The sequence below is a fragment of the Arabidopsis lyrata genome, assembly GCF_000004255.2.
Source record: "Arabidopsis lyrata subsp. lyrata unplaced genomic scaffold ARALYscaffold_5, whole genome shotgun sequence".
NCBI lineage: Eukaryota > Viridiplantae > Streptophyta > Magnoliopsida > Brassicales > Brassicaceae > Arabidopsis > Arabidopsis lyrata.
The window spans coordinates 1,065,830-1,090,847 of NW_003302551.1; the positions used below are offsets into that span (position 1 = coordinate 1,065,830).

General features: G+C 35.6%; 2 protein-coding genes across 6 annotated transcripts; both read left to right on the top strand.

Annotated features, from left to right (window-relative positions):
* The first annotated feature begins 1,857 nt into the window (after positions 1-1,857).
* LOC9312902 (protein NEN1) lies at positions 1,858-4,905 on the top strand. Of its 3 annotated transcripts, XM_021025625.1 has the most exons (9): positions 1,858-1,971; positions 2,070-2,118; positions 2,157-2,231; positions 2,805-3,176; positions 3,258-3,510; positions 3,605-3,680; positions 3,790-4,162; positions 4,250-4,369; positions 4,448-4,905. In XM_021025625.1, the coding sequence occupies exons 4-9, from the start codon at positions 2,805-2,807 to the stop codon at positions 4,664-4,666; spliced, it is 1,413 nt and encodes a 470-aa protein (XP_020881284.1). In that variant the 5' UTR covers positions 1,858-1,971; positions 2,070-2,118; positions 2,157-2,231; the 3' UTR covers positions 4,667-4,905. The 3 variants fall into 3 exon arrangements, with proteins under 3 accessions (XP_020881284.1, XP_020881285.1, XP_020881283.1); XM_021025626.1 differs by lacking the exon at positions 2,157-2,231 and having other exon boundaries at positions 3,605-3,681; positions 3,800-4,162; XM_021025624.1 differs by lacking the exon at positions 2,157-2,231.
* A 16,435-nt stretch (positions 4,906-21,340) lies between these two features.
* Positions 21,341-24,388, top strand: LOC9312904 (protein NEN1). Of its 3 annotated transcripts, XM_021025623.1 has the most exons (9): positions 21,341-21,454; positions 21,553-21,601; positions 21,640-21,714; positions 22,288-22,659; positions 22,741-22,993; positions 23,088-23,163; positions 23,273-23,645; positions 23,733-23,852; positions 23,931-24,388. In XM_021025623.1, the coding sequence occupies exons 4-9, from the start codon at positions 22,288-22,290 to the stop codon at positions 24,147-24,149; spliced, it is 1,413 nt and encodes a 470-aa protein (XP_020881282.1). In that variant the 5' UTR covers positions 21,341-21,454; positions 21,553-21,601; positions 21,640-21,714; the 3' UTR covers positions 24,150-24,388. The 3 variants fall into 3 exon arrangements, with proteins under 3 accessions (XP_020881282.1, XP_002875149.1, XP_020881281.1); XM_002875103.2 differs by lacking the exon at positions 21,640-21,714 and having other exon boundaries at positions 23,088-23,164; positions 23,283-23,645; XM_021025622.1 differs by lacking the exon at positions 21,640-21,714.
* The last annotated feature ends 630 nt before the right edge of the window (positions 24,389-25,018 follow it).

The window sequence follows — 25,018 nt, forward strand, 5'->3', positions numbered from 1 at the left end:
AATGAAACCCTAGAATTATACTATCAAGCCAACGATTAGCAATCAGCAAGCAAGTAATGCAATAATCAAAGGGATATACACCTAAAAGACCTAGATAATATGGAGAAACCGATAAAGACTTTGGCACCTATATAGAGAGAAGATCTCAAGAAGCATCTATATATAGATTCAGCCTTTAGGGCGAATTACGAACTTTTTTCCAATTATTTTTGGATTTAAATTTCAAATTTCGATATGTTGGCATATAAGGAAAACAGATCCCACATGATTAGGAACTATTCAAACTAATTACCGTAACTTGTGTGAGAAATATTCTTCACAATTGGTATACTGTACTACTTAAAAATTGCATATTACCATGCATATGTATAAATCGAAGATTTGATTCTGATATTACAATTATTGTTAGCATTTAATTTTATTGTCGTTTTTTTTTGAAGAGATATCTTACCAAAAAAGATTTACATAGCAATTATCGTATGTACTTTAGGAATATGCTATAATTTCGGTTAGAAGAGTAGTAATTGTTTTATTTATAATAAATTATTCGAATATTTGAAGCCTTGATTTATAGTAAATAGTAAATGAAATCTATTAAAATCACACCAAAATGAGATCTTAGGTAAGGAAACAACAATATTTAATATTAAATTAGTTAGGATTAGGTAGAATTGAAAACATTAAATCGAGAATATACAATCGAGAATATAGCAACATATTCGATATTTAGTTTGCTTAATATCTTTATTAAATTTTGCAAATTTAAATAATAAATGCTAATGACATGCCGATTAATGTGGGAATAAATTAAGGAAACAGAGTTAAATAGGTAATTAAAGAGATAATGTCGTTTTTTATTACACATTTCCTTAAATCTCTTATCCAGGATCCGAATAGCTTTAAACCGGGTAAAACCCGGATCCAAATGAATTAAAGCAAAAAAGTACTGTAAAAATGTATATGTAGATTAATTAATTGTATAATTTCTTAATTTATGTAATACTTTTTCTTTTATAATTAGTAGTTTAAAAATATAATTAGTAACTAGAATTATCTTCTTAGACTTTTTAACATATTTAAATTTAAAAAATTCTTAACATTATCTTTTTATATTTTTAAAATTTATTTAATTTATAATTTTTTTAACATTATCTTTTTACATTTTTAAATTTTTATATTTTCTCATAATTATCTTTTTACATATTTAAAATTATTAAAAACAAAATTTTTTTTTGACACATGTCAAAATCTATGACCGATAAATATAAGACGTGTCGCAATCTCTTGAGTTAGCAACTTCGAAAACCCAACTTTATATAATAAGATATCCAAAAGTATCCAAAATAATCAAAAAATTAGCTCCGAATTATTCAAGTAGTATTCGAATTGCGCAAAATACCCGAAATAAATATAGCTATATTGCACTAAAAATATATAAATTATCCCAAAAAATATCTAAAGCACCCAAAAAATACTCAAATTATTCAAAATTATTAAAAAAAAACTGAAATATCTTAAAAAAAAATATAATTTTGAGTAGTTGGATTATTATTAAGTATTTTTGAGATATATACTTGTGTTTCGGGTACCCGTATTTTTTTCGGATCGGGTCCGAGTACTTAAAAAAAAAAAAAACTAAAACCCGTTCGGGTATTTGACCGGTTCCGATTCGAGTTCGGTTCCTCATTTTTGAGTCGGGTCGGGTTCGGGTCGGTTTTTCGGGTCCGAGTATTTGTGTCCAGGGCTAATAATTAGTATCAATTTAAATAAAAATGACGCTATTTTTTTTATTGAGATTTTATTTTATGCGGGAATATTGAGATAAAAAAAAAAAAAAAAAAATTTTCCAAAAACAAAACACATATAATCGTGAACCCTAGTTCTTTTCTTGTCCAATTTTCTAGTCTCCATCGTATCCTAAAGTTGTCATAATTCTTATAATTGATCTTTGTCAAGCCCTTCAAATCCCAGGTGAAAACGATTTCAATTTTCTATGTTACGACTTCAATTTTTATTGGCAACGAAAGTTGGTTCCTGTTTTTCTAATCGAGTTTGAACTTTTGACCCAGTTACATATCTGATTCAGTGATTCGGATTCTCGAGTGACCGAGTTCAAAGGTACCACCTTTCTCTACCCCATTAACTAATTTCCCAAGCATGAACGAAATCTTCTTACTTGCGTCATTGTTGGTCTCGATCGTTTGTTTCAATTTCATCTCTGCTCTCAATCTGTAATTTTTCATGAGTTAGATTCTTGAATTCGATAAATCACTGTGTTGTGTAGAGAAGACTAGAGTTTGCTCTTGTCTTGAGTATATGAAATTGAGAAGAATATATAGTTTCATTACGATTATGTTTCTTTTGATCTGAAATTCCATTAAATTAATATTGATGATGAAATTCAAAATCCTGTTCATCGAATACTGAGTTTGTTTTGAATCATTGATTCGGTGATAAATTCATCTCTTTTGCCTTGTCTCTGATTTTGGTGACTCTTGATTGCTTGAATTTCAAAAGTTTTCTATATGATCTTGGAGATATATGGTGTCATTGTCCTAATCGGATGAGAGCATTTATTTTTTGCCTTTACAGTTTCCTCCATATCTTGAGCCTAGAATGGTACCAAATTATATAAATAATCAACTCTCTTTTTTTTCAAGCCTTTGTATCGTTATTGGTTCATACAATCTGATTGGTTCTTCTTGGTTACGTGACATAGATTTCTACGGTTTCGATCGGTTTTGTTATGGATGCTGGAGATGTGAATTAAATTTCTCATGTATAATTTTCTTGTTTTTTCACAGATGCCGGAGTTGGGGAAGCTTGTTGCTTTCTTTGATTTCAAAGACGGTAGGGATGGGTTGCTGCATTTCAGTGGAATGACAGCGTGTTCTGAGACGCTGTCAGTTATTACTCGATGCCGGTTTTGCGTTCAAGCTACTGATAACACTGGTAAACCAGCAAGTACCACTCCAGCTCGGGACAAAAACAAACCTACATTAGATAGATATTACAAGTCTGTCTACTTTATCCTCCACGACAAATTCTGGATTGGCCACGGCCTAGTCAATTCTGATTGGGCAAAGTTGGAAGAAGAATTTAATCATATTGGGAAACCATCTCCTAAGCCCAAAGGAATAATTGATACAGTTCCCTTCATTTCGTCTGGGACCAAGGTATCTATCTCTGCTTTGGTCTTTGTCATTTCTTAACTTGTTGATTTTGTAACATGAGCTTGTGTTTAACCAATGATGCAGCTGGCCCAACTTGCTGTACTCTTTGGCTTGGGTGAGCCATCACTTGGGTACTATAACAATTGCGAAGAAAATTACGATGCTATCAAGCAATGCAGAGACGCGATGCCAATTTTAGATATGGAGAAGGAGAAGGATATGGGGAGTAATATCTATCCCATGATTTCTCATCTGAGGAAATTTCAGCAGCCACCAGAAAAAGCAACAACTAAATCAGCAAGGGGTAGTGAACCAAGAAAAAGTCAAAAACTGGAGGGTAAGGAAAAGGATTTTCTTGTCACGAATCAAATACAATGTCGTTTAGAATTCATAGCTCAGAGTAATTGTTTTCTTTTGGGTTCATCTGTTAGGAAAAGAGAATCCCCCTCGGAAATCTTTAGCTGAATCTCCATCTTCTCTAGAAGAGAGATTGTTGGTCGCGATGAAGGTAAAAAAGCTGCTTCTGGAATTTTGTTCTTTGTTTGTGTGTTTGTCTGATTTCCGGATTTGGAGTTGGAAGTGAATTAAATCTCTCTCATGTGTATTTTTTTTTACCGATGCTGGAGAGGGAGGACCGTGTTACTTTCTTCGATTTCAAAAAAGGTAGTAACGGGTTGCTGCATTTCGGTGGAATGGAAGTGACTTCCAAGACGCTGGCAGTTATTACTGAAACCGGGTTTTGCGTTCAAGCTACTCAGATAAATGGTAGACCTGCAAGAAACACTCCAGCTTGGTTAAAAAATGAACCTACATTATCTGAATCCTACAACCGTGTCTACTATATGCTCCACAACAAAACCTGGATTGGCCACGACCTGCGCAAATCCGATTTTCCAATGTTGGAAAAAGAATGTAAGCATATTGGGAAATCACCACCTAGGCCCAAAGAAATAATTGATACTGTTCCCTTCATTTCGTCCGGGTCCAAGGTAATCTATCTATCATCTCTGCTTTGGTCTTTGTCATTTGGTAACTTGTTTTATTTTGTAACATGAGAAAGTTGTGTTTAACACCAGCTGGGCAAACTTGCTGTACTCCTTGGTTTGGGTAAGCCAGCAGCACGGCTGGACTGTAGGAATTGCCAAGTCAATTATAATGCTATCAAGAAATGCAGAGACGCGATGCCAATTTTAGATGTAAGTTTATTATATAAGGCACAAAAAGGTACAGAAATCCGAAATCCACTCTTGTTTGTTTTGTTTTTTGGTTTGCAGGTGGAGATCGAGCAGGATAAGGAGAGTAATATGCATCCCATGATTTCTCTTATTAAGAAATATCAGCAGCCACCAGAAGAAGAAACAAGTATTCTTTTTGGTCATGAAGAAGAAACAACTAAAAGGAAAAGTCCTCAAGGAAAAGTCAAAGATGGGGGAGTAAGGAAAAGTCTAAGACTTAAGGAGGCAAGTCAGAGACTGAAGAAGAAGTCGATGTAACTTTCTTGACTCAGTTAGCTTCAAATACATTATCAGGTTTCGGTTTTATGATGAATTTTGTCTCCAATGGTATTCATATGTATGGAAATGGGCTCCAAAACTTTCCTTTTACATCTCTAAGTTAAGAGGTTGGAGGTTATAATTTTGAATTATTAAGTTGTCATGTCCCCTCCTCTTTCTAGAAATTATGAATCGGAAGAATGTTTCTGAATTGAAAAATAGCCGGAGGTTTTGGTCCATTGAGTTACTGCTTCATTCATTTTTTCGGTCTACTTTTCGACTTTAAAGTAAGCAGCATGCAAAAGAAGGCAGGAAATGTCGTGGGTTTGGTTCAAGATTTAACCATTGAGTCATTTATTTTGTCGTATTTTTAATTAACCGACAACTCAACATAGCACTTGCTAGAAGGCAATCATTTGTATATCTCTTATACAAAAAAGGATGGTTATATTAACTTATTTGTTATGGTAAAAAGGATGGTTATATTGGTTTGTGAACAAATTGATTTGTTATTGTATGGGTGTATATAATTATTCTCCTTCGCAAATAGCGAGTTGAAACATGGAAAAGAAGCCAGTGGATTTAAATTGGCTGTACTAAACTGGTTTGTCTTCCGATATCCAAACCAGGGGTCATAAAGTTTTGGAATCCTCTGTTTTTTTTTTTTTTTTAATGAAAGGTAGATTATATGCAAATAATGATTTAAAAAAATAATGAGTTTTGAAACTAAATGTTTTTAGAAACACAGATTAAATAAAGGCACGTGCTCTGCAAATGGCTACCAAAAATAATTAAATCTTACTATAAAAAACAAAATATGATAAAAACATAATTAACTAAAAGATTCAATCGATTGTTTAATACACTAAAAATAATCCTTGTTACGCATCAATTTGGTAAGAACTCTTTTTTTTTCTTTTTTTTTTCTTTTCTTTTTGATAAATACACACATAAACTAAAACCCTAACCAATGGTAACAAACGAACTTTGGAAAATCATATAGAACAATGTTAATGAACACATGCCATCAATAAGGAAAGTAACGGCTGCATACTACTGCACAAAGAGGAATAACAAAACTTAGCAACATAGTAACACTAATATTATCACAAAATATAAAAACCAAAACAAAGCTCGAAAAGATTATTATACATGGCACATGATTCGGTTCTTTCAACACAAGAGCAAAAAGTTCAGAACATTTTTTCATATTTTCATACTTTCTACTTACTTCCAGTTGTCTGAACAAGCAAATAGCTTTAGAAAAATATATTTTTATTGCCCTCATTTTTATGGATATTTACACATAATTGCTATTGAATGATTAAGGAATATTTATTTTCAATTAATTAAAAAAAATCCAACATTTCAATTTTAAAATATATTTTAATTATTTTATAATATATTTAATGATTATAACATTATTAGATCTAAAACATTTTCCAATTAAAAAAAAACTGATTACTATTCACATATTTAAAATTTCCAAAAAAAACTATCATTACTATAGGAAATTGACTTATTTAATACCTTATTTAATACCATTGATATAATATTTCACGGTGAAACATATTCTTACACAAAAAAAAAAAAAAAAATCTTGCATAGATTGAAGAAATAGCGGATTATATATTTAGTTGGTACATAGTAGTTTGATCTAAACATATTCTCACGGGTTATATATTTCGTTTTTACACAAACAAATTTTAGATCCTCAAAACTAACTTTACTCATAACACTAATTTTATCTGCGTAGATTTATCCTGCACATAGTGCACGTTGTTACCTAGTGCAATTAGTAACCAAAAAGTAAAAAGTAAATAGAACATAACAAAAAATGATTTCTTCAATTCCTTCTTCCCCCAATGCTTTCAACCCGTAAAAATTGAAAAGTAATTGGAATGAGAAAGAGAAAATGAGCAATTAGAACAGTGCTTCGACTCCTTCTGCTCACAGTGCTCTCAACTCCTAAGAAAAACTTGAAAACTAATTAGAACGGAAAAGAGAAAATGAGCAACTGATCCAATCATGTAAAATACCAACAAAAGAGCTTCACGTCTGGAGAAGAAATCACTTTCATAGATATACCACTAGGTTCGCTAAATGTTGTCAAACTATTTTGAAAACAAAAACAGTTAGTAACCAGATAATTAATCCAGTGATATCCAAAAGCGATATATATTATCCGATGTACAAATGACATGATCCTATAAAAAACAAGTGAGTTACCTAATCAAGGGGTGAGAATCTAGCTACGACCTCGTCAAGACACCTAATCGAAATAGAGCCCTGCCAAAGATGAAGTAAGTAGTCAAGAAAACAATAAAACATAAATTCAAATTAAACAACAGAGCGCCAACAAACAACCAAATAAATCCAAAGAGAGAGGAGCAGAGACAAAGAAACAGAATAAAGGAAACCAATCATTTGAAACTATTCCTTAAGGCAACTGAACTGGTTTGAGAAATGTTTCCTTCTGCAAATTGGAAAACAGAGAAAAAAGAGAGAATTAAGTAAGCAAACGTTTACAGAAAGTTATTCACCTATTCGGAAAAGCTAAAATCAACAAAACCAAACAAAAAAAAATTGGAAAATACTTAAAACCCGTAAAACCATAATTAAACAGCCATAAGACATTACATGACAACTGACAAATCAAACCTCTGCATCAATAATTTAAAATAACAAAAAAAAAGAAGAAGTAATTAACACGTAAACAGAATAAAACCAGAGACACAATTTAGAAACCAAAACTTAGAATACAAGTGTTTTAGAAGCTCGACAACCTAAATCAAGTGGCTAATATTAGAAAGAAACAGACGAAACCCCAAAAAGAAAGAGACCAAAAACGCATATATATCCTCTTTATTTGTATCTGCTTAAGAAGTAAATTCAACAAGTCAGTAATGGTAACGTGTGAAATAAGGAATCAAACAGTAGAAAAGAACAGACGAAACCCCATGAACATTAAAAGAAAGATACCAAAAACTCATATCCTTTGTATTTGTATCTGCATAAGAAGTAAATTCAACAAGTCAATAATGGTAACAAGTGAATTAAGCTATCAAACAGTAGAAGAAAATAAAACCTAAAAAGATGATCGGTGCAAAGAAATTAATTTCTTCGAATCCTCCTCTTCCATAATGCTTGTAAATCCTGACAAAAAAAAACACAAAATTAAGATTAAGAAAAAAGAACAAGAGACTTCTTGAAATCCCTTTGATCTCTTGATCGATAGTCTCTGAAACTTCAATCACCTGTATCAATAAATTTATCTGAACGTAATTAAGAAAACCACCCATGAAATTTAGAAACCAAAACCCTAAATATCATAAGTAACCTCATACGCTAGTGGGAACGATGATGATCTTGTCGATCACAAAACCCTAATAACTTGCGTAAGTATATAAAAAGAAGCAAGCGATTCAATTTTAGAAACCGTACCCAGTGGCGGATCCAGAAAAATAGTTTACATGGGGCACAAATAATTTATAATTAATAATATTAAAAAATTGAAAATATTATATCTACTGGTTTCTAAATATAATTAATTATATGTATTAGATAAATTTTAAAAACATCAATTTAATATTAACTAAAATAAATTTCGATTTACACATCTAACAATATTACACGAATTTAGATTCTAAACATTAAATAAACTACAAAAAATAATAATCTTCATTAATTTACTAGTTTTACTGAAAATAATAATAAAAATGTAGGTATTAATTTTTTTACTGTAGACAAACATGTCTTAAAACTCCCACCAAACAAAAACAAAAACATGTCTTAAAATTTGTTAGTTAAATTGAAACTAGAAAGATAACAATATAATGAAAAGAGCATAGTTTTATTTAAAAGGAATAAGAAAAATACAGTCAATTAATTATAAAAAGAATTAAAAATGTAGGAAGATATTAAAAATAGAACATGGGCTGTGGCAAAGAAATGAGAAATCGTTAAAAAAAAAAAAAGCAAACCAAAAAACTGAAATAAAAGAATCGAACCCCTTTCCTGAAGTATAGCAGCATGGGGCACTTTAGGCCAACTGAGCTAATAGAATAATATCTGTAATGTTCAACCGATAACTATTTAATAAGTAGTGTGGGGCACGTGCCCCACCTTATTATACTCTAGATCCGCCCCTGACCGTACCACACCGTAGAATAGAAGCAACCTGTGAAACAAGAACTGAGAAGATCGAATAAAATCAATTTTCTTTCAAATCCTTGGGAATCAACAAAAAATAATTTAGAGAGATCAATAAACTAAATCGCTTGAAACCCAATCAAAGAACCTCTGCTTTGTAGAAGACGAAAGAATGAGAAAATTGGAGACAAAAGAGGTGTGTGCTTTATTTATAGTGAGGAGGTACTAAATCTAACAGTGTAGTGTAGATCGACTCAATTCGTAAGGAAATAGTTATCAACGGTGGACATTAGAAAACACAAAGTCGGCTACGCTCCTCTGAGATTTTCTGACCGTTAGATTTTTGGCACACGTGTCTCTATTGTTAATTCTCTGAGCATTATACATTCGTCTGAGATTTTTTTACCGTTATTAGTCTTCTTGGCACATGTGTCAATGTTTTGATTCACTGACATTTTTACATTTGACTGAGATTTTTTTGCCGTTAGATTTTTGAGCACATGTGTTGATTTTCTGGTTCTCTGAAAATTATACATTCTAGGTTTTTAGGTGTTCTGTTGGATTAGCATTTAGATCGAGTTAAAAGTTTAGAACTCTTCTTCAGTCGGTGTCCTTAAATTTCTGTAGTCTCTTACAAAGGCACATAAATAAGATAAGGGAACTGAAAAACCCCATAAATGAAATAAAAATTAAAAAAAATTAGAACAATGATACACTTTGCAATTTGCAACGTCCGGCATCTATATAGATGTAATAAACAATGTTTTCGAATTTGCCCAAAAAAAAAGAAAAGCAATGTTTTCAAAAGTAGAGGTGAATAAACAAAAAAAAAAAAAAAAGGAAAAAAATCAGAGGTGAACTGAAAATAATTAATTGTAGTTTCTAATAAATGTAATATTTATTTATATTCTTAGAAATATGTGATAACATGAACAAAGACATGCTTGATTAAATAATAGACAATTTAAACTCAAACCAAATCAAATTTTTTAACTAAAAGAAATGGTTGTTAAATATCTAACATTTTTCAAGGAAGAAACAAGATGAACCTTGTATAATAATTGACAAAGAAGACAAAAAAAGGGAGCATAAAGTCGCACCTCAAAAAATAAAATAAAAACACTTCCTGGAACCTAAAAGATACTGCTCAATTTTCCTTGAGTACCAAGTTTTTTGGTGCATGATTCTTAATTTATGCCAACTTAATCTTCAATTCAACTGAAGAACCAACAACATTAATTCAGATTTGGGCGAGAGGAGAATTGTTAAGGTTCATAAAAAATCAAATACTAAAGTATTAGTTTAAGAAGATGTGATTAGGTGTTAGACTATAATTAAGAGAACTCTCTTCAGTTATTATGTATAGGATTAAATGGTAAGCATATCAGTAGTCAAATCTTGAGCAACCAAGTTTAAAAGAAGACTTACGATATATAATCTTAGCGGTGTCTAAACAGTCAGTTTTTAAAACCGTTGCTAATTAACTACTAAGTGACCACTGGAATATCTTATTTTATATGGGTAATCAGTAGCTCGGGATTCAAAAGAGTAAGTAAAACAAGGTCATGGCTCGTGTTGGTGAGCTTCCATGAAACTTCATTCGCCTGTGTAATAGTGGGAGATTGAAGAAGTCTTTTGCCCTTTATTCTCCTTTTGTTATTCGTATCTATAATAAAACTGAAATTGAGAGATTCAAAACAGTGTATTAATAGAGGTTTCTGGGCCGGTTTAACTAAACCACTGACTGAAAAAGTTACTTTACCTATACAATAACTCAACCTTGAGAGTAATTTTATAACAAGAAACACACTAAAAAAAGTGACCTGACAGGAACCAAAGAATACAGTTGCCCTTTTTCTTTTGACAGCCAACTAATACAAGTATGATTATATAGTAACACTGCTTTCTTAAACCTCTTCCATTACAAGTAGAATTAGGAATGTCGAGTTATGACTATAAATACCTCGATCGAGTTGTGATCATAGGCATGAGCTTTGTGCTTAGTTTTCAGAGAGTTTCTAAACATTAATAAAAGGATCATACATACATACAAGTATGTTTCAAGCATAATCTTACACTTTTCAAAGCATATGATAAGATGACTTTGATTAACTTCTTAACTTCAAAATCTTTCGTCTCGCTCTACAGATTAGCCAAAAGTGGTGCTATTTAGCGTCACCACCACTGTTACCGCTTCTTTGACACCATAAGTTCAATAATTTTTAAATTTCAGACACCCAATAAAATAGCGTTTCCTCTCATTACATTCCATTCTCACTTGCGTAAGGTTAAAGACTCTCCTGTGTTGATATTATAAACCACATCACTACAGATTGTGTCCTACTCGAATCTTGATCGTGACATATCAATCCGATCCATTAACATGCTTGGTGATCGGCCACAACAGAAACAGTATACAAGTTCTTATCTGGATTTTTAGGATGAGGTGAAGACAAGAAGAATAACTTGTCACTAGTCCAGAAGGTGAAAAGAACTCGTGGATGAGCCAAAGACATGGTCATGAACAGCTTTGTGAAATCTTGACGGCTAAGTAGTATGGAAGGCGACCATTATTTGGATACGCAACAAAACCAAGCTATGTATATACTTTGATGGGACTCTCAAGAATATATCGATAAAGAGATCGATTGGGATTTCGTCTACGTTTTCTCTTCTTGAAGTAGAAGATTTTGTATTGGATTGAAAGATCGCTAGATGACCATCCAAACGAGACGTTCTGCTTCAGTTTTTTTCATGACGTATTGGCTACGTTTTAAACCCTAGCTTTTTCGCTATAGACAGAATCAAGACGACTTTGGCTCTGTGCTCTTCCTTGATTTCAACTTATTTTTGATAACTTTAACCAGAGATGATAAAGTTTCAGTGACATTCCTGATACGGTATAGAGACAGTGCACAACAGATATTTGCTTGGAACGCGCCAAGCCAACGCTTGTATATTTGCTTTTATTAACACAAAGATCACTACAGTGATTTATATGTTTCGGCCCTTACTCAACTTACCCCGCTCAATAGGATTGAACCCGACAAAAGCAAATCTAAGCTGATTTCTATCCTATGCTCACCCGCTCATGAACAACAAGAAAAGAAATCAAAACACTCACCCTTCTCAGCCTTTTGTTTTTGGCGGCTTTGAAGTATACAATCCTCACCAATATAATCTAGAGTGTCAACCTATTTCGTGGCTACCTCTAGACTATTTATACAGCCACGAGAAAACCCTATTTGTTAGGATCTCGCAATCTTCATCCTAGGATAGTCTTGCACACCAAGCTTATCCTTTCCTTATATGTTGTTAGAGAATATTCACTAAATCTCTTCAACAATAAAGGTCTTCAAAGCACGCCTCTAGGTTAGCTACCACGTCCTTGGAACGTCACATCTTTATTTCTAGCGATGCCATGTAAGCCCTAGGTGTCCACGTCAGCAAACAGTCTTCTGATGTCTTCTGATGTTACAACTGCTTCCTGTTCTGATCAGCGATTCGTTCTTCAAACAACTAATGGTTCACATCAGCTTCTTTAATCCTCAGTAATCAAGCTTCTAATATTCCGATGCGACCTCATGATCTACACGACGAGTTGTTCTTCATATACCGAGTTGTGCACATCAGCTTCCTGTTCTGCTACGTCAATTCATGCTTCAATATCATCATCTTAGGCATCTGATGTGATCACACATCCACTCCTGTTCTGCCATGTCAGCTCCTGCTTCCATGTTAGTAACTCAAACGTCTGATGTGATCTGATGCAGCTTTCTGATCCAGACCGTGAATGGTTATGCGTACACGTGCTGATCCAGAATCTGCATCTTCAATCTCCCCCTTTTTGACTTAGTTTGATACTCAAGCAACTTCCTAAAGATAACCTGAAAGTCAAAGACAGAGAGACAAACGGACACAACAACATACCAATATCTAGAAATGATCCTAGCATTAGTACCTCAAACAGAGTGATGTGTTCAACATTATTACAGTTCTAACAAGTCCCAGCAGACTGATAAATATTCTAATGAAAGAACAGAGAACTGTAACAAAGCAAAACTATGATTAAGAACCTAAACATTAACGACCACAATGGCCTGCAGCGGAAACCATGTTCTTAATAGTTCTCTAATCAGACTTAACCATTTGGCATATCCATAAGTACTATAAACATAAAATCAACCAAGTAATCAAACCGTTAAGTCTCCCCCATAAACAATGATTCTCCCCCTAAATCAAAGAACGATTCTTCCCTACAAGTAAAGATCCCTCAACATTAGGTATTTAAAACATATCAGGAACCGGAATCATTCTCCCCCTGCTTGAGTGCATAACTAAGTTAAAAATAAACAGGTGTATCACATCAGTAAGCAGAGTTATGGAAACACTTACCTGATGACAGTGTTGTTCAACATGAAGCACTGCAATGACCAGTCTCATCGCTTTGAGATCATCAGTCATTCCAACCACAAAGGTTGAGGTTGCTGCTTTCACTATAGTTGCTGGTTCAACTTGAAAGTCTACGCCATCATGTGGATGAGTCGAGCTATAGTTGCCTTGCACTACTTCACATTGTCGTTTGACAAACCACAACCATGTCATCATACAGCACGCCAGTCATCTGCATCCTATGGGTTCGTTCCTCTATATCCTCTTAACAGATGATATGCTTTCCTAGAGCTTTCGCATTATTTGAGCACACATGACTGAAAACCAGTCACATTCCTCCAACAACATCTTGTACCGTTTTAGATCTCTGGTTTACTGTAAATATCTTTCATTCTTGCATAAAAACCAGTTTCTTTGATTGATTCTGCACATAGTCTTGATGTCCTTGATCATCCTCATGCTCGCAGACTTGTCATCCACTTCACTACAATCAACAGAGAGTTGATCTGTACAAGTGAGAACTCAAATACCCAGTTCCTGTCAATAACATGTACTGTCGTAATCAGACTCCTGACATTTGATGGATTAGCCCATAAGTCTCATACTCCTTCAGGTATGTCCGGCTCAATTTCAGACACAGTCCTTAGAAGCCCATCAGCTTCATCATCATCGCATGAAGACAAAATTGTTTTATCTTCAACGAATGCATCATGATTCTTAAATAGGACATCGCACCTCTGTTTCGCCGAGCAGAGAACCGAACAAAGTCTCATCACAATCTGCTGCACCTACAGATCATCAGGGATAAGTTGACTCTTTTCACTCTTCTGTTGGCTCCTAGACACTGAAACATCAACACTCTTCTGCATATTCACCCGACGACACAGATGATAGTAGATTCGTCAAGCAGCTGGTAAGAAACAACTTGTTATCCGGTAACATGTTTCAGCTTTCGGCAACATTCTCGTTGATCAACCATGTTGATCAGAGTTGGGACTTAGTGACAGCTACCAGATGTAAAGACAGAGACGACCATGCCATTCGCTGGTGAACCACAGTCTTCTACTTGGGAATACACCAGCCTCCGATACTTTCCCGTGTGGGTTTGAAACAGATGGGCTTATGCTTGTTAACCTAACATATATAATCCTGACAACCACTTAACAGAAACATTAGTGCACATTTGCCAGCAAATCCCTATTTGAAAATCAACTCGCTAATCAACACCAATTAATCACATAGAACTTTTCATGATTATTCATCATATACAATCACTTTATCATGAGCAAATGAGTGACCCAGAATGGTAGCAAGCATGTGAGCATATGTAGATTAAGTTCAGTTTAAAAGTTCTCATACCTTTGAAGTCTGTTCTGTGTTCTGTGCCAGCCACTTGTTCAGGACTCAGCCAGAAACTGTCACAACCTTATGAATCTTCGAAGAGTCAGCTCGGGATCAGTGGCTAGTCTTTCACACTGTCATGCCTTTAGTCCAGAACAATCAATATGCCCAGGCAGCTGGAATTTCCTTTGGAGAGTGCACGATCAGGAGTGTGTTAAGTCCTTTTTTTTTTTTTTTCTCTTAACACAGCACCTCGGAGTTTCAGATTCAACGCTCAAGTATGGTCGCTTTTCAAGCTTCTGACTTTTTCAGGCTTCTATTGAACCTTCTGATTTGTATCAGAAACATCACTTGTGTTTTCAGTCTCTGATACCTGTGCATGCCCTTGAGTTTCTTGTTCAGAACTCCCTCCAGTAGCTTGTACCAGACACATCACTTGACTTCTCAATGTCCGGTACCTTTTTGAATGACATGCACATAAATGCCCCTCCTCAGCTCTTTGACCTCCTAGAACACGACAACATTTTACTATTGTAAGGACCGGCATGACAGGCAGCTCTTTTCCACACACCTTTGAGTTACAGACAGCTGATCTTCTATACATCCTTTGGAATTTACATGACCTGTTCCAGTGTCTGTCCCTGTCTTTGATCAGCACAACTCACAGAACAAGTTAGACCTCACACACACACCAATAGCTTTTCTCAGATCTACGAATCGATTAAAGTCCAGAGGCTTGGTGAATAAATCAGCAAGTTAAAAAATATTACTCACAAGCCTAACTACAATCAGTGTCTCCTCAATTAATTCACGAATCAAGTGATGCATTATGTCAATAAGTTCAGTTCGTGAATGTTCAACGGGGAGCATGGCTAGTTTAATTGCACTCTTGAAAAAGAATCAGAGATCATACCATAGTAGTCAGCTGTCGTTTGTTTCATCATAATGGGCTGAGTACATGAGCTCCCAAGTGTAGTGTCTGAATCATTGCTTATTGTGGGAACAGAAACACTTTGTTGTTGTAGCTCCACCTGTTGTGATCCTTCAGAAGCGCTCACACTGTGTTGTTGCTGCTCAACCTGTCATGATCCTTCAGTAACGCTCACACTGTGTTGTTGCTGCTCAACCTGTCGTGATCCTTTGGTAACTCTTCCCCCTGAATCTCTCCTACATCATTATGAATGGAGTGATTCTTATGCACCTGACTGATTGAGTCTTCAATAGTTACAGCTTGACTCCTGCTCACAGATTCATGAACAGACTCATTCCCAGAGGACATAGGTGCATCAGTTACCTGATCATCTGTATGACACTTATTCGGATACGTGCGTAGTGTGACACGATCCAGGAACTTACAACAGTCAGCTTTGTAGTGATTCTGACTTCCACAACACCAACACCCTATTCTTCTTTTCAGAGCTCTGACACTTCGCAAGTTAGTCTTAGCGTTTGATCTCGTCTTTGCCTTCACATGTCTGAAGTGTGAACAATTGCTTACGTTGGTACCTGAAGATTCGCCATAGGAATACAGATCATCCTTCTTGATGTAGACTTGATTACATCGGTTACCATCCTTGTGGAACCTCTTCTGGCGTATGAGCTGATTCACACGATTCTGAAATCTGTAACAATCGGTCTTGATATGCCCAGGCTTACCGCAGTACCAACATCCTGTTCCTCGTCCTCCTGAGTAGGTAAATACAGGACTCTGTTTGGGCGTTCCACTGTGATTGCAGGAGAGACGTCTGTTTTGCCGGCTTGATTGTCTCATACCCTCACTGGTACTAACTGGTTTCACAGGAGATATATACGTCTTTATAAACTGAGTGCTACAGTTAGGATTACCTCTGTGATACGATGATGTGCCACACGTCTTCCTGGATTGAGACCTTGAGAGATCAGAAGATTGCGTCTGTCCTAAGTTCTTCGTCTTCACTGATGATTCAGGAGCTGAACCGTTTTCCTTGACGAACTTGGTAGTGCCACTAGTTGCTCCTTCCTTATATCCCAAGTCAAATGGTGTGCTGCCTACTCTCCCATAGCTTAGCCCTCCATCAAGATCCTTAGTTCCCATGCTCAGCATCCTGATATTCTTCATCTGATCACTCAACAGTTTTTCCAAACTCGAGTTTTTGATTTTTTCTTCACTCAGTTCCTTCTCAAGTGTAGAAATCCTTATCCGAATGTTGTCTCTTTCAGAAATCAAATCGTGATTCTCCTTTCTCTTCTCCACCAAGGTCATCAGAAAATTGATAAGTTCTTCAGCCGTCAGGATCTCTTCTGTGTCTAAATCAGATGAATGATTTTCAGTACTTGACGTATCATTGTCTTCTCCATCTTTAATTTCCCTAAGATGTGCTACAGGGTTGTTGAGGAGTGTTCCTCCATCAGCCTCCTGCTTGTCAATATCGCTCTCACTAGAAGTGACTTCCACTTTACGTTTTGATTCTGATCCTTTGACAGAGTCGACTCTAGTGTGACAACGCCCCTTGCACTCAAAGCACTGTAGCGAGTTTCTCTTTTTGATTGTTGGACATTCTGATATGAGATGACCGCTTCCTTCACACACAGAACATTGTTTGTCAGATTTTCTTTTTTTCTTGTCTGCGGTAATCTGATTATTTGTTGATACCGGCTTGCAGTGATCACTCTTCATCCTCCTTAAATATTTTTTGACAATCAGACCCACTGTATCTTGCACATCATCTTTCTGTTTGTCAGCAGCTACCAGACCACTTCTTTTCCCAATCGTCTGTTCTTTCTTCTTCAGTTTTAACTCATATGCCTACATCATCGCAACAACCTGATCAAATTTTAATTCACAAGAGTTCAGAGATACCTCAATGGCAGACACGTATGGTTGGAACTTGGACGACAGACTCTTGAGAAACTTCTTGACAAGCTTCTTATCCTTGTATGCTTTTCCCAGCACCACAGCTTCCTGACGAATGGAAATCAGTTTGCTGCTGAAGTCGTGAATAGATTCACCGTCCTCCATAGATAGGTTTTCAAACTCAGACACCAGCATATCAAGTCTGGTTTTCTTCACACTGCTGGTTCCTTCAAATGACACTTGAAGAATATCCCAAGCCTCCTTTGCTGATGTGCATCTTTGCACCATAGTGAGCTGGCTCATGTGCAAGGAACTGAAAATAGCAGACAGAGCTCTGGCGTTGTACTTAGCCTCTGCCTTTTCATGAGCCGTCCATGATTTCTTAGGTTTTTGACAAACCACTCCCTCAGCACTGGTGGTTGTTGGATATGTCCACCCATCTTCCACTGCGGACCACGCCTTCATACCAATGTTCTGTATCATCTGTCGCATCTGCACCTTCCATTAGCCATAGTGCTCTGTGTCCAACTTCAGAGATTCGTTCACCGCAACGAGCTGTTGTGGATTCTCCATACCTTGTCACAAGATCTCACCTGTTTGAAAAATCAGAACAAATTTTTACCAGGTGACTGCTCTGATACCAATTGATACGGTATAGAGACAGTGCACAACAAATATTTGCTTGGAACGCGCCAAGCCAACGCTTGTATATTTGCTTTTATTAACACAAAGATCACTACAGTGATTTATATGTTTCGGCCCTTACTCAACGTACCCCGCTCAATAGGATTGAACCCGACAAAAGCAAATCTAAGCTGATTTCTATCCTACGCTCACCCGCTCATGAACAGCAAGAAAATAAATCAAAACACTCACCTTTCTCAGCCTTTTGTTTTTGGCGGCTTTTAAGTATACAATCCTCACCAATATAATCTAGAGTGTCAACCTATTTCGTGGCTACCTCTAGACTATTTATACAGCCACGAGAAAACCCTATTTGTTAGGATCTCGCAATCTTCATCTTAGGATAGTCTTGCACACCAAGTTTATCCTTTCCTTATATGTTGTTAGAGAATATTCACTAAATCTCTACAACAATAAAGGTCTTCAAAGCACGCCTCTAGGTTAGCTACCACGTCCTTGGAACGTCACATCTTTATTTCTAGCGATGCCATGTAAGCCCTAATTGTCCACGTCAGCAAACAGTCTTCTGATGTCTTCTGATGTTACAACTGCTTCCTGTTCTGATCAGCGATTCGTTCTTCAAACAACTAATGGTTCACATCAGCTTCTTTAATCCTCAGTAATCAAGCTTCTAATATTCCGATGCGACCTCATGATCTACACGACGAGTTGTTCTTCATATACCGAGTTGTGCACATCAGCTTCCTGTTCTGCTACGTCAATTCATGCTTCCATATCATCATCTTAGGCATCTGATGTGATCACACATCCACTCCTGTTCTGCCATGTCAGCTCCTGCTTCCATGTCAGTAACTCAAACATCTGATGTGATCTGATGCTGCTTTCTGATCCAGACCGTGAATGGTTCTGCGTACACGTGCTGATCCAGAATCTGCATCTTCAATTCCATATATGATTTGATTCAAATCTACATCAATTTTTTTATTGTTGATAGAATTGTGATTCATATAATTTGTGAGTAGCCTTATCTTGAAAGCAATTATCTTATCAGAAAATATAAAAATAGTAGAAACATAAATTAAACAATATTCGAATTATGACCTAACTTAGAACCAAAGCTAACTATTTTATAAAAAGATCCCTAAACATTTACATAAGATACACACATCTTCTACATAGTCTAAAAAGGTGTGAACTCTTTGAGTGTGATCAAGTGCTTCAAGACCTTGGATTCTAACACGTATGAAAGCGTTCCTCTTGAAATTGTAGTAGTAAACATAGAAAGGATCTGATAGATAGAACTGTGGCAACATAATTTCACCACTACTTGTGGCTCCAACCAAGCATAATTCCGTCATCCGCGCTTGCGCACGCAACAAATCAGGCATCATGTTGACAATATGCATTGAAAATTTATGATTATTGGCATCCTCAAGAACCAAAAACCTAAAACACGTAGCGTTTTTTTTATCAACTGCACCTAATTTACCCTTGTAGTTGATCAAGGTCCAGAAAGAACCTACTAACATGTTGTTATCTAAGTTAATAAATTTGAATTCCTCAGACCTAACATGAAAGCAAACTATAAGAGATCAATTCCCGAACCTCTTTTAACTTCAGCTCGATAATACAAAACACCATTGATGCATATCCCATCATATAAAGGATAATGCGCTTTGCAACATTCAATCATTCTCCAAGAAAGTTTTCCAATCCCTAGTGTCATAACTTGGTACTTTTCTACTATAACACCTAATCCCAAGCATAATACCTTGAAATGTTTGTCGATAGGATCAAACCCGAAATAGCTTCTTGCACCAATCCACTTCTCTCCCATTTCAGGTACGTAAGGTTAAAGACTCTCCAGTGACAGGATTACAAATCACAACAATCTTACGATGATTATTGTCTTGATATTGACCACAAACAAACCCATTGATAGGGAGACTAATCTGAGAGGGACGATTTGTTGTGAATTTCTTATGATGATTAGAACCAACAAAAGACGAGACTACACTAGAAGAGTTCTCAATAGGATCTTGAGGTTGAGGTGATGAGAAGAATAACAATGCTTCGATAGATTCTTGGAGAACCAGAAGACTTGATAGAGAGCAATTCACTGATATGTGGACGGCGAAAAATGGATGACCAAAGCTTCGATATGCAACAAAGCTTAGCTATAGATTTCACCGGCAATCTCGAGAGTATATTGTTAACGAGATCATTAGGAAGGTCAAATATATTTGATATATTGCATCGTGAGATTGTTAGGCCATCCTCAGAGACTTGTAGATTGTTCATGTGGAATGTTAAACTCTATAGTCTTAAAGAGATGAACAAAAGATGAAAACCAAAGATAATATACTAAAAAACGGATGTTTTGATTCACTTTTATAATGTCAATTGAAAAAACGATGTTAAGATAAAAAATAAAAATTTAACTTAGCATGTTAAATATTGAATTCTTACGTCAGTTCTATAATTGATGTTAATGGGCCGATTCTAGTATCACTTGTTTATTTTGATGTTAACTTAAAAATAACTACTAGGTCTGGGCATATGAGTATTCGGGTCGGGTTCGGGTTAGATCCTCTCGGGTTCGGATAACTTTTTTTTTAATAGATTTTAGCCCCGTTCGGGTATTTTTAAATTTCGGTTCGGGTTCGGTTCGGGTCCTTTCGGGTTGGGGTCGGTTCTCGACATAAAGTCGAATATCCGTAAATACCTGGAGACTCTGCCGGTTCCGATTCGGATAGGTACTTTGAACCTAAATTTACCTAAAAATATCCAAAAGTATCCAAAATAATCAAAAAATTAGCTCCGAATTATTCAAGTAGTATTCGAATTGCGCAAAATACCCGAAATAAATATAGCTATATTGCACTAAAAATATATAAATTATCCCAAAAAATATCTAAAGCACCCAAAAAATACTCAAATTATTCAAAATTATTAAAAAAAAACTGAAATATCTTAAAAAAAAATATAATTTTGAGTAGTTGGATTATTATTAAGTATTTTTGAGATATATACTTGTGTTTCGGGTACCCGTATTTTTTTCGGATCGGGTCCGAGTACTTAAAAAAAAAAAAAACTAAAACCCGTTCGGGTATTTGACCGGTTCCGATTCGAGTTCGGTTCCTCATTTTTGAGTCGGGTTCGGGTCGGTTTTTCGGGTCCGAGTATTTGTGTCCAGGGCTAATAATTAGTATCAATTTAAATAAAAATGACGCTATTTTTTTTATTGAGATTTTATTTTATGCGGGAATATTGAGATAAAAAAAAAAAAAAAAAAATTTTCCAAAAACAAAACACATATAATCGTGAACCCTAGTTCTTTTCTTGTCCAATTTTCTAGTCTCCATCGTATCCTAAAGTTGTCATAATTCTTATAATTGATCTTTGTCAAGCCCTTCAAATCCCAGGTGAAAACGATTTCAATTTTCTATGTTACGACTTCAATTTTTATTGGCAACGAAAGTTGGTTCCTGTTTTTCTAATCGAGTTTGAACTTTTGACCCAGTTACATATCTGATTCAGTGATTCGGATTCTCGAGTGACCGAGTTCAAAGGTACCACCTTTCTCTACCCCATTAACTAATTTCCCAAGCATGAACGAAATCTTCTTACTTGCGTCATTGTTGGTCTCGATCGTTTGTTTCAATTTCATCTCTGCTCTCAATCTGTAATTTTTCATGAGTTAGATTCTTGAATTCGATAAATCACTGTGTTGTGTAGAGAAGACTAGAGTTTGCTCTTGTCTTGAGTATATGAAATTGAGAAGAATATATAGTTTCATTACGATTATGTTTCTTTTGATCTGAAATTCCATTAAATTAATATTGATGATGAAATTCAAAATCCTGTTCATCGAATACTGAGTTTGTTTTGAATCATTGATTCGGTGATAAATTCATCTCTTTTGCCTTGTCTCTGATTTTGGTGACTCTTGATTGCTTGAATTTCAAAAGTTTTCTATATGATCTTGGAGATATATGGTGTCATTGTCCTAATCGGATGAGAGCATTTATTTTTTGCCTTTACAGTTTCCTCCATATCTTGAGCCTAGAATGGTACCAAATTATATAAATAATCAACTCTCTTTTTTTTCAAGCCTTTGTATCGTTATTGGTTCATACAATCTGATTGGTTCTTCTTGGTTACGTGACATAGATTTCTACGGTTTCGATCGGTTTTGTTATGGATGCTGGAGATGTGAATTAAATTTCTCATGTATAATTTTCTTGTTTTTTCACAGATGCCGGAGTTGGGGAAGCTTGTTGCTTTCTTTGATTTCAAAGACGGTAGGGATGGGTTGCTGCATTTCAGTGGAATGACAGCGTGTTCTGAGACGCTGTCAGTTATTACTCGACGCCGGTTTTGCGTTCAAGCTACTGATAACACTGGTAAACCAGCAAGTACCACTCCAGCTCGGGACAAAAACAAACCTACATTAGATAGATATTACAAGTCTGTCTACTTTATCCTCCACGACAAATTCTGGATTGGCCACGGCCTAGTCAATTCTGATTGGGCAAAGTTGGAAGAAGAATTTAATCATATTGGGAAACCATCTCCTAAGCCCAAAGGAATAATTGATTCAGTTCCCTTCATTTCGTCTGGGACCAAGGTATCTATCTCTGCTTTGGTCTTTGTCATTTCTTAACTTGTTGATTTTGTAACATGAGCTTGTGTTTAACCAATGATGCAGCTGGCCCAACTTGCTGTACTCTTTGGCTTGGGTGAGCCATCACTTGGGTACTATAACAATTGCGAAGAAAATTACGATGCTATCAAGCAATGCAGAGACGCGATGCCAATTTTAGATATGGAGAAGGAGAAGGATATGGGGAGTAATATCTATCCCATGATTTCTCATCTGAGGAAATTTCAGCAGCCACCAGAAAAAGCAACAACTAAATCAGCAAGGGGTAGTGAACCAAGAAAAAGTCAAAAACTGGAGGGTAAGGAAAAGGATTTTCTTGTCACGAATCAAATACAATGTCGTTTAGAATTCATAGCTCAGAGTAATTGTTTTCTTTTGGGTTCATCTGTTAGGAAAAGAGAATCCCCCTCGGAAATCTTTAGCTGAATCTCCATCTTCTCTAGAAGAGAGATTGTTGGTCGCGATGAAGGTAAAAAAGCTGCTTCTGGAATTTTGTTCTTTGTTTGTGTGTTTGTCTGATTTCCGGATTTGGAGTTGGAAGTGAATTAAATCTCTCTCATGTGTATTTTTTTTTACCGATGCTGGAGAGGGAGGACCGTGTTACTTTCTTCGATTTCAAAAAAGGTAGTAACGGGTTGCTGCATTTCGGTGGAATGGAAGTGACTTCCAAGACGCTGGAATTTATTACTGAAACCAGGTTTTGCGTTCAAGCTACTCAGATAAATGGTAGACCTGCAAGAAACACTCCAGCTTGGTTAAAAAATGAACCTACATTATCTGAATCCTACAACCGTGTCTACTATATGCTCCACAACAAAACCTGGATTGGCCACGACCTGCGCAAATCCGATTTTCCAATGTTGGAAAAAGAATGTAAGCATATTGGGAAATCACCACCTAGGCCCAAAGAAATAATTGATACTGTTCCCTTCATTTCGTCCGGGTCCAAGGTAATCTATCTATCATCTCTGCTTTGGTCTTTGTCATTTGGTAACTTGTTTTATTTTGTAACATGAGAAAGTTGTGTTTAACACCAGCTGGGCAAACTTGCTGTACTCCTTGGTTTGGGTAAGCCAGCAGCACGGCTGGACTGTAGGAATTGCCAAGTCAATTATAATGCTATCAAGAAATGCAGAGACGCGATGCCAATTTTAGATGTAAGTTTATTATATAAGGCACAAAAAGGTACAGAAATCCGAAATTCACTCTTGTTTGTTTTGTTTTTTGGTTTGCAGGTGGAGATCGAGCAGGATAAGGAGAGTAATATGCATCCCATGATTTCTCTTATTAAGAAATATCAGCAGCCACCAGAAGAAGAAACAAGTATTCTTTTTGGTCATGAAGAAGAAACAACTAAAAGGAAAAGTCCTCAAGGAAAAGTCAAAGATGGGGGAGTAAGGAAAAGTCTAAGACTTAAGGAGGCAAGTCAGAGACTGAAGAAGAAGTCGATGTAACTTTCTTGACTCAGTTAGCTTCAAATACATTATCAGGTTTCGGTTTTATGATGAATTTTGTCTCCAATGGTATTCATATGTATGGAAATGGGCTCCAAAACTTTCCTTTTACATCTCTAAGTTAAGAGGTTGGAGGTTATAATTTTGAATTATTAAGTTGTCATGTCCCCTCCTCTTTCTAGAAATTATGAATCGGAAGAATGTTTCTGAATTGAAAAATAGCCGGAGGTTTTGGTCCATTGAGTTACTGCTTCATTCATTTTTTCGGTCTACTTTTCGACTTTAAAGTAAGCAGCATGCAAAAGAAGGCAGGAAATGTCGTGGGTTTGGTTCAAGATTTAACCATTGAGTCATTTATTTTGTCGTATTTTGAATTAACCGACAACTCAACATAGCACTTGCTAGAAGGCAATCATTTGTATATCTCTTATACAAAAAAGGATGGTTATATTAACTTATTTGTTATGGTAAAAAGGATGGTTATATTGGTTTGTGAACAAATTGATTTGTTATTGTATGGGTGTATATAATTATTCTCCTTCGCAAATAGCGAGTTGAAACATGGAAAAGAAGCCAGTGGATTTAAATTGGCTGTACTAAACTGGTTTGTCTTCCGATATCCAAACCAGGGGTCATAAAGTTTTTGGAATCCTCTGTTTTTTTTTTTTTTTTAATGAAAGGTAGATTATATGCAAATAATGATTTAAAAAAATAATGAGTTTTGAAACTAAATGTTTTTAGAAACACAGATTAAATAAAGGCACGTGCTCTGCAAATGGCTACCAAAAATAATTAAATCTTACTATAAAAAACAAAATATGATAAAAACATAATTAACTAAAAGATTCAATCGATTGTTTAATACACTA

Coding starts and splice junctions, on each gene's coding strand:
- LOC9312902 (XM_021025625.1), top strand. CDS start 2,805: ATGCCGGAGTTGGGGAAGCTTGTTGCTTTCTTTGATTTCAAAGACGGT. Junction 3,177..3,257: donor TCATTTCGTCTGGGACCAAG/GTATCTATCTCT, acceptor CCAATGATGCAG/CTGGCCCAACTTGCTGTACT. Junction 3,511..3,604: donor AAAAAGTCAAAAACTGGAGG/GTAAGGAAAAGG, acceptor TTCATCTGTTAG/GAAAAGAGAATCCCCCTCGG.
- LOC9312904 (XM_021025623.1), top strand. CDS start 22,288: ATGCCGGAGTTGGGGAAGCTTGTTGCTTTCTTTGATTTCAAAGACGGT. Junction 22,994..23,087: donor AAAAAGTCAAAAACTGGAGG/GTAAGGAAAAGG, acceptor TTCATCTGTTAG/GAAAAGAGAATCCCCCTCGG. Junction 23,853..23,930: donor ACGCGATGCCAATTTTAGAT/GTAAGTTTATTA, acceptor TTTGGTTTGCAG/GTGGAGATCGAGCAGGATAA.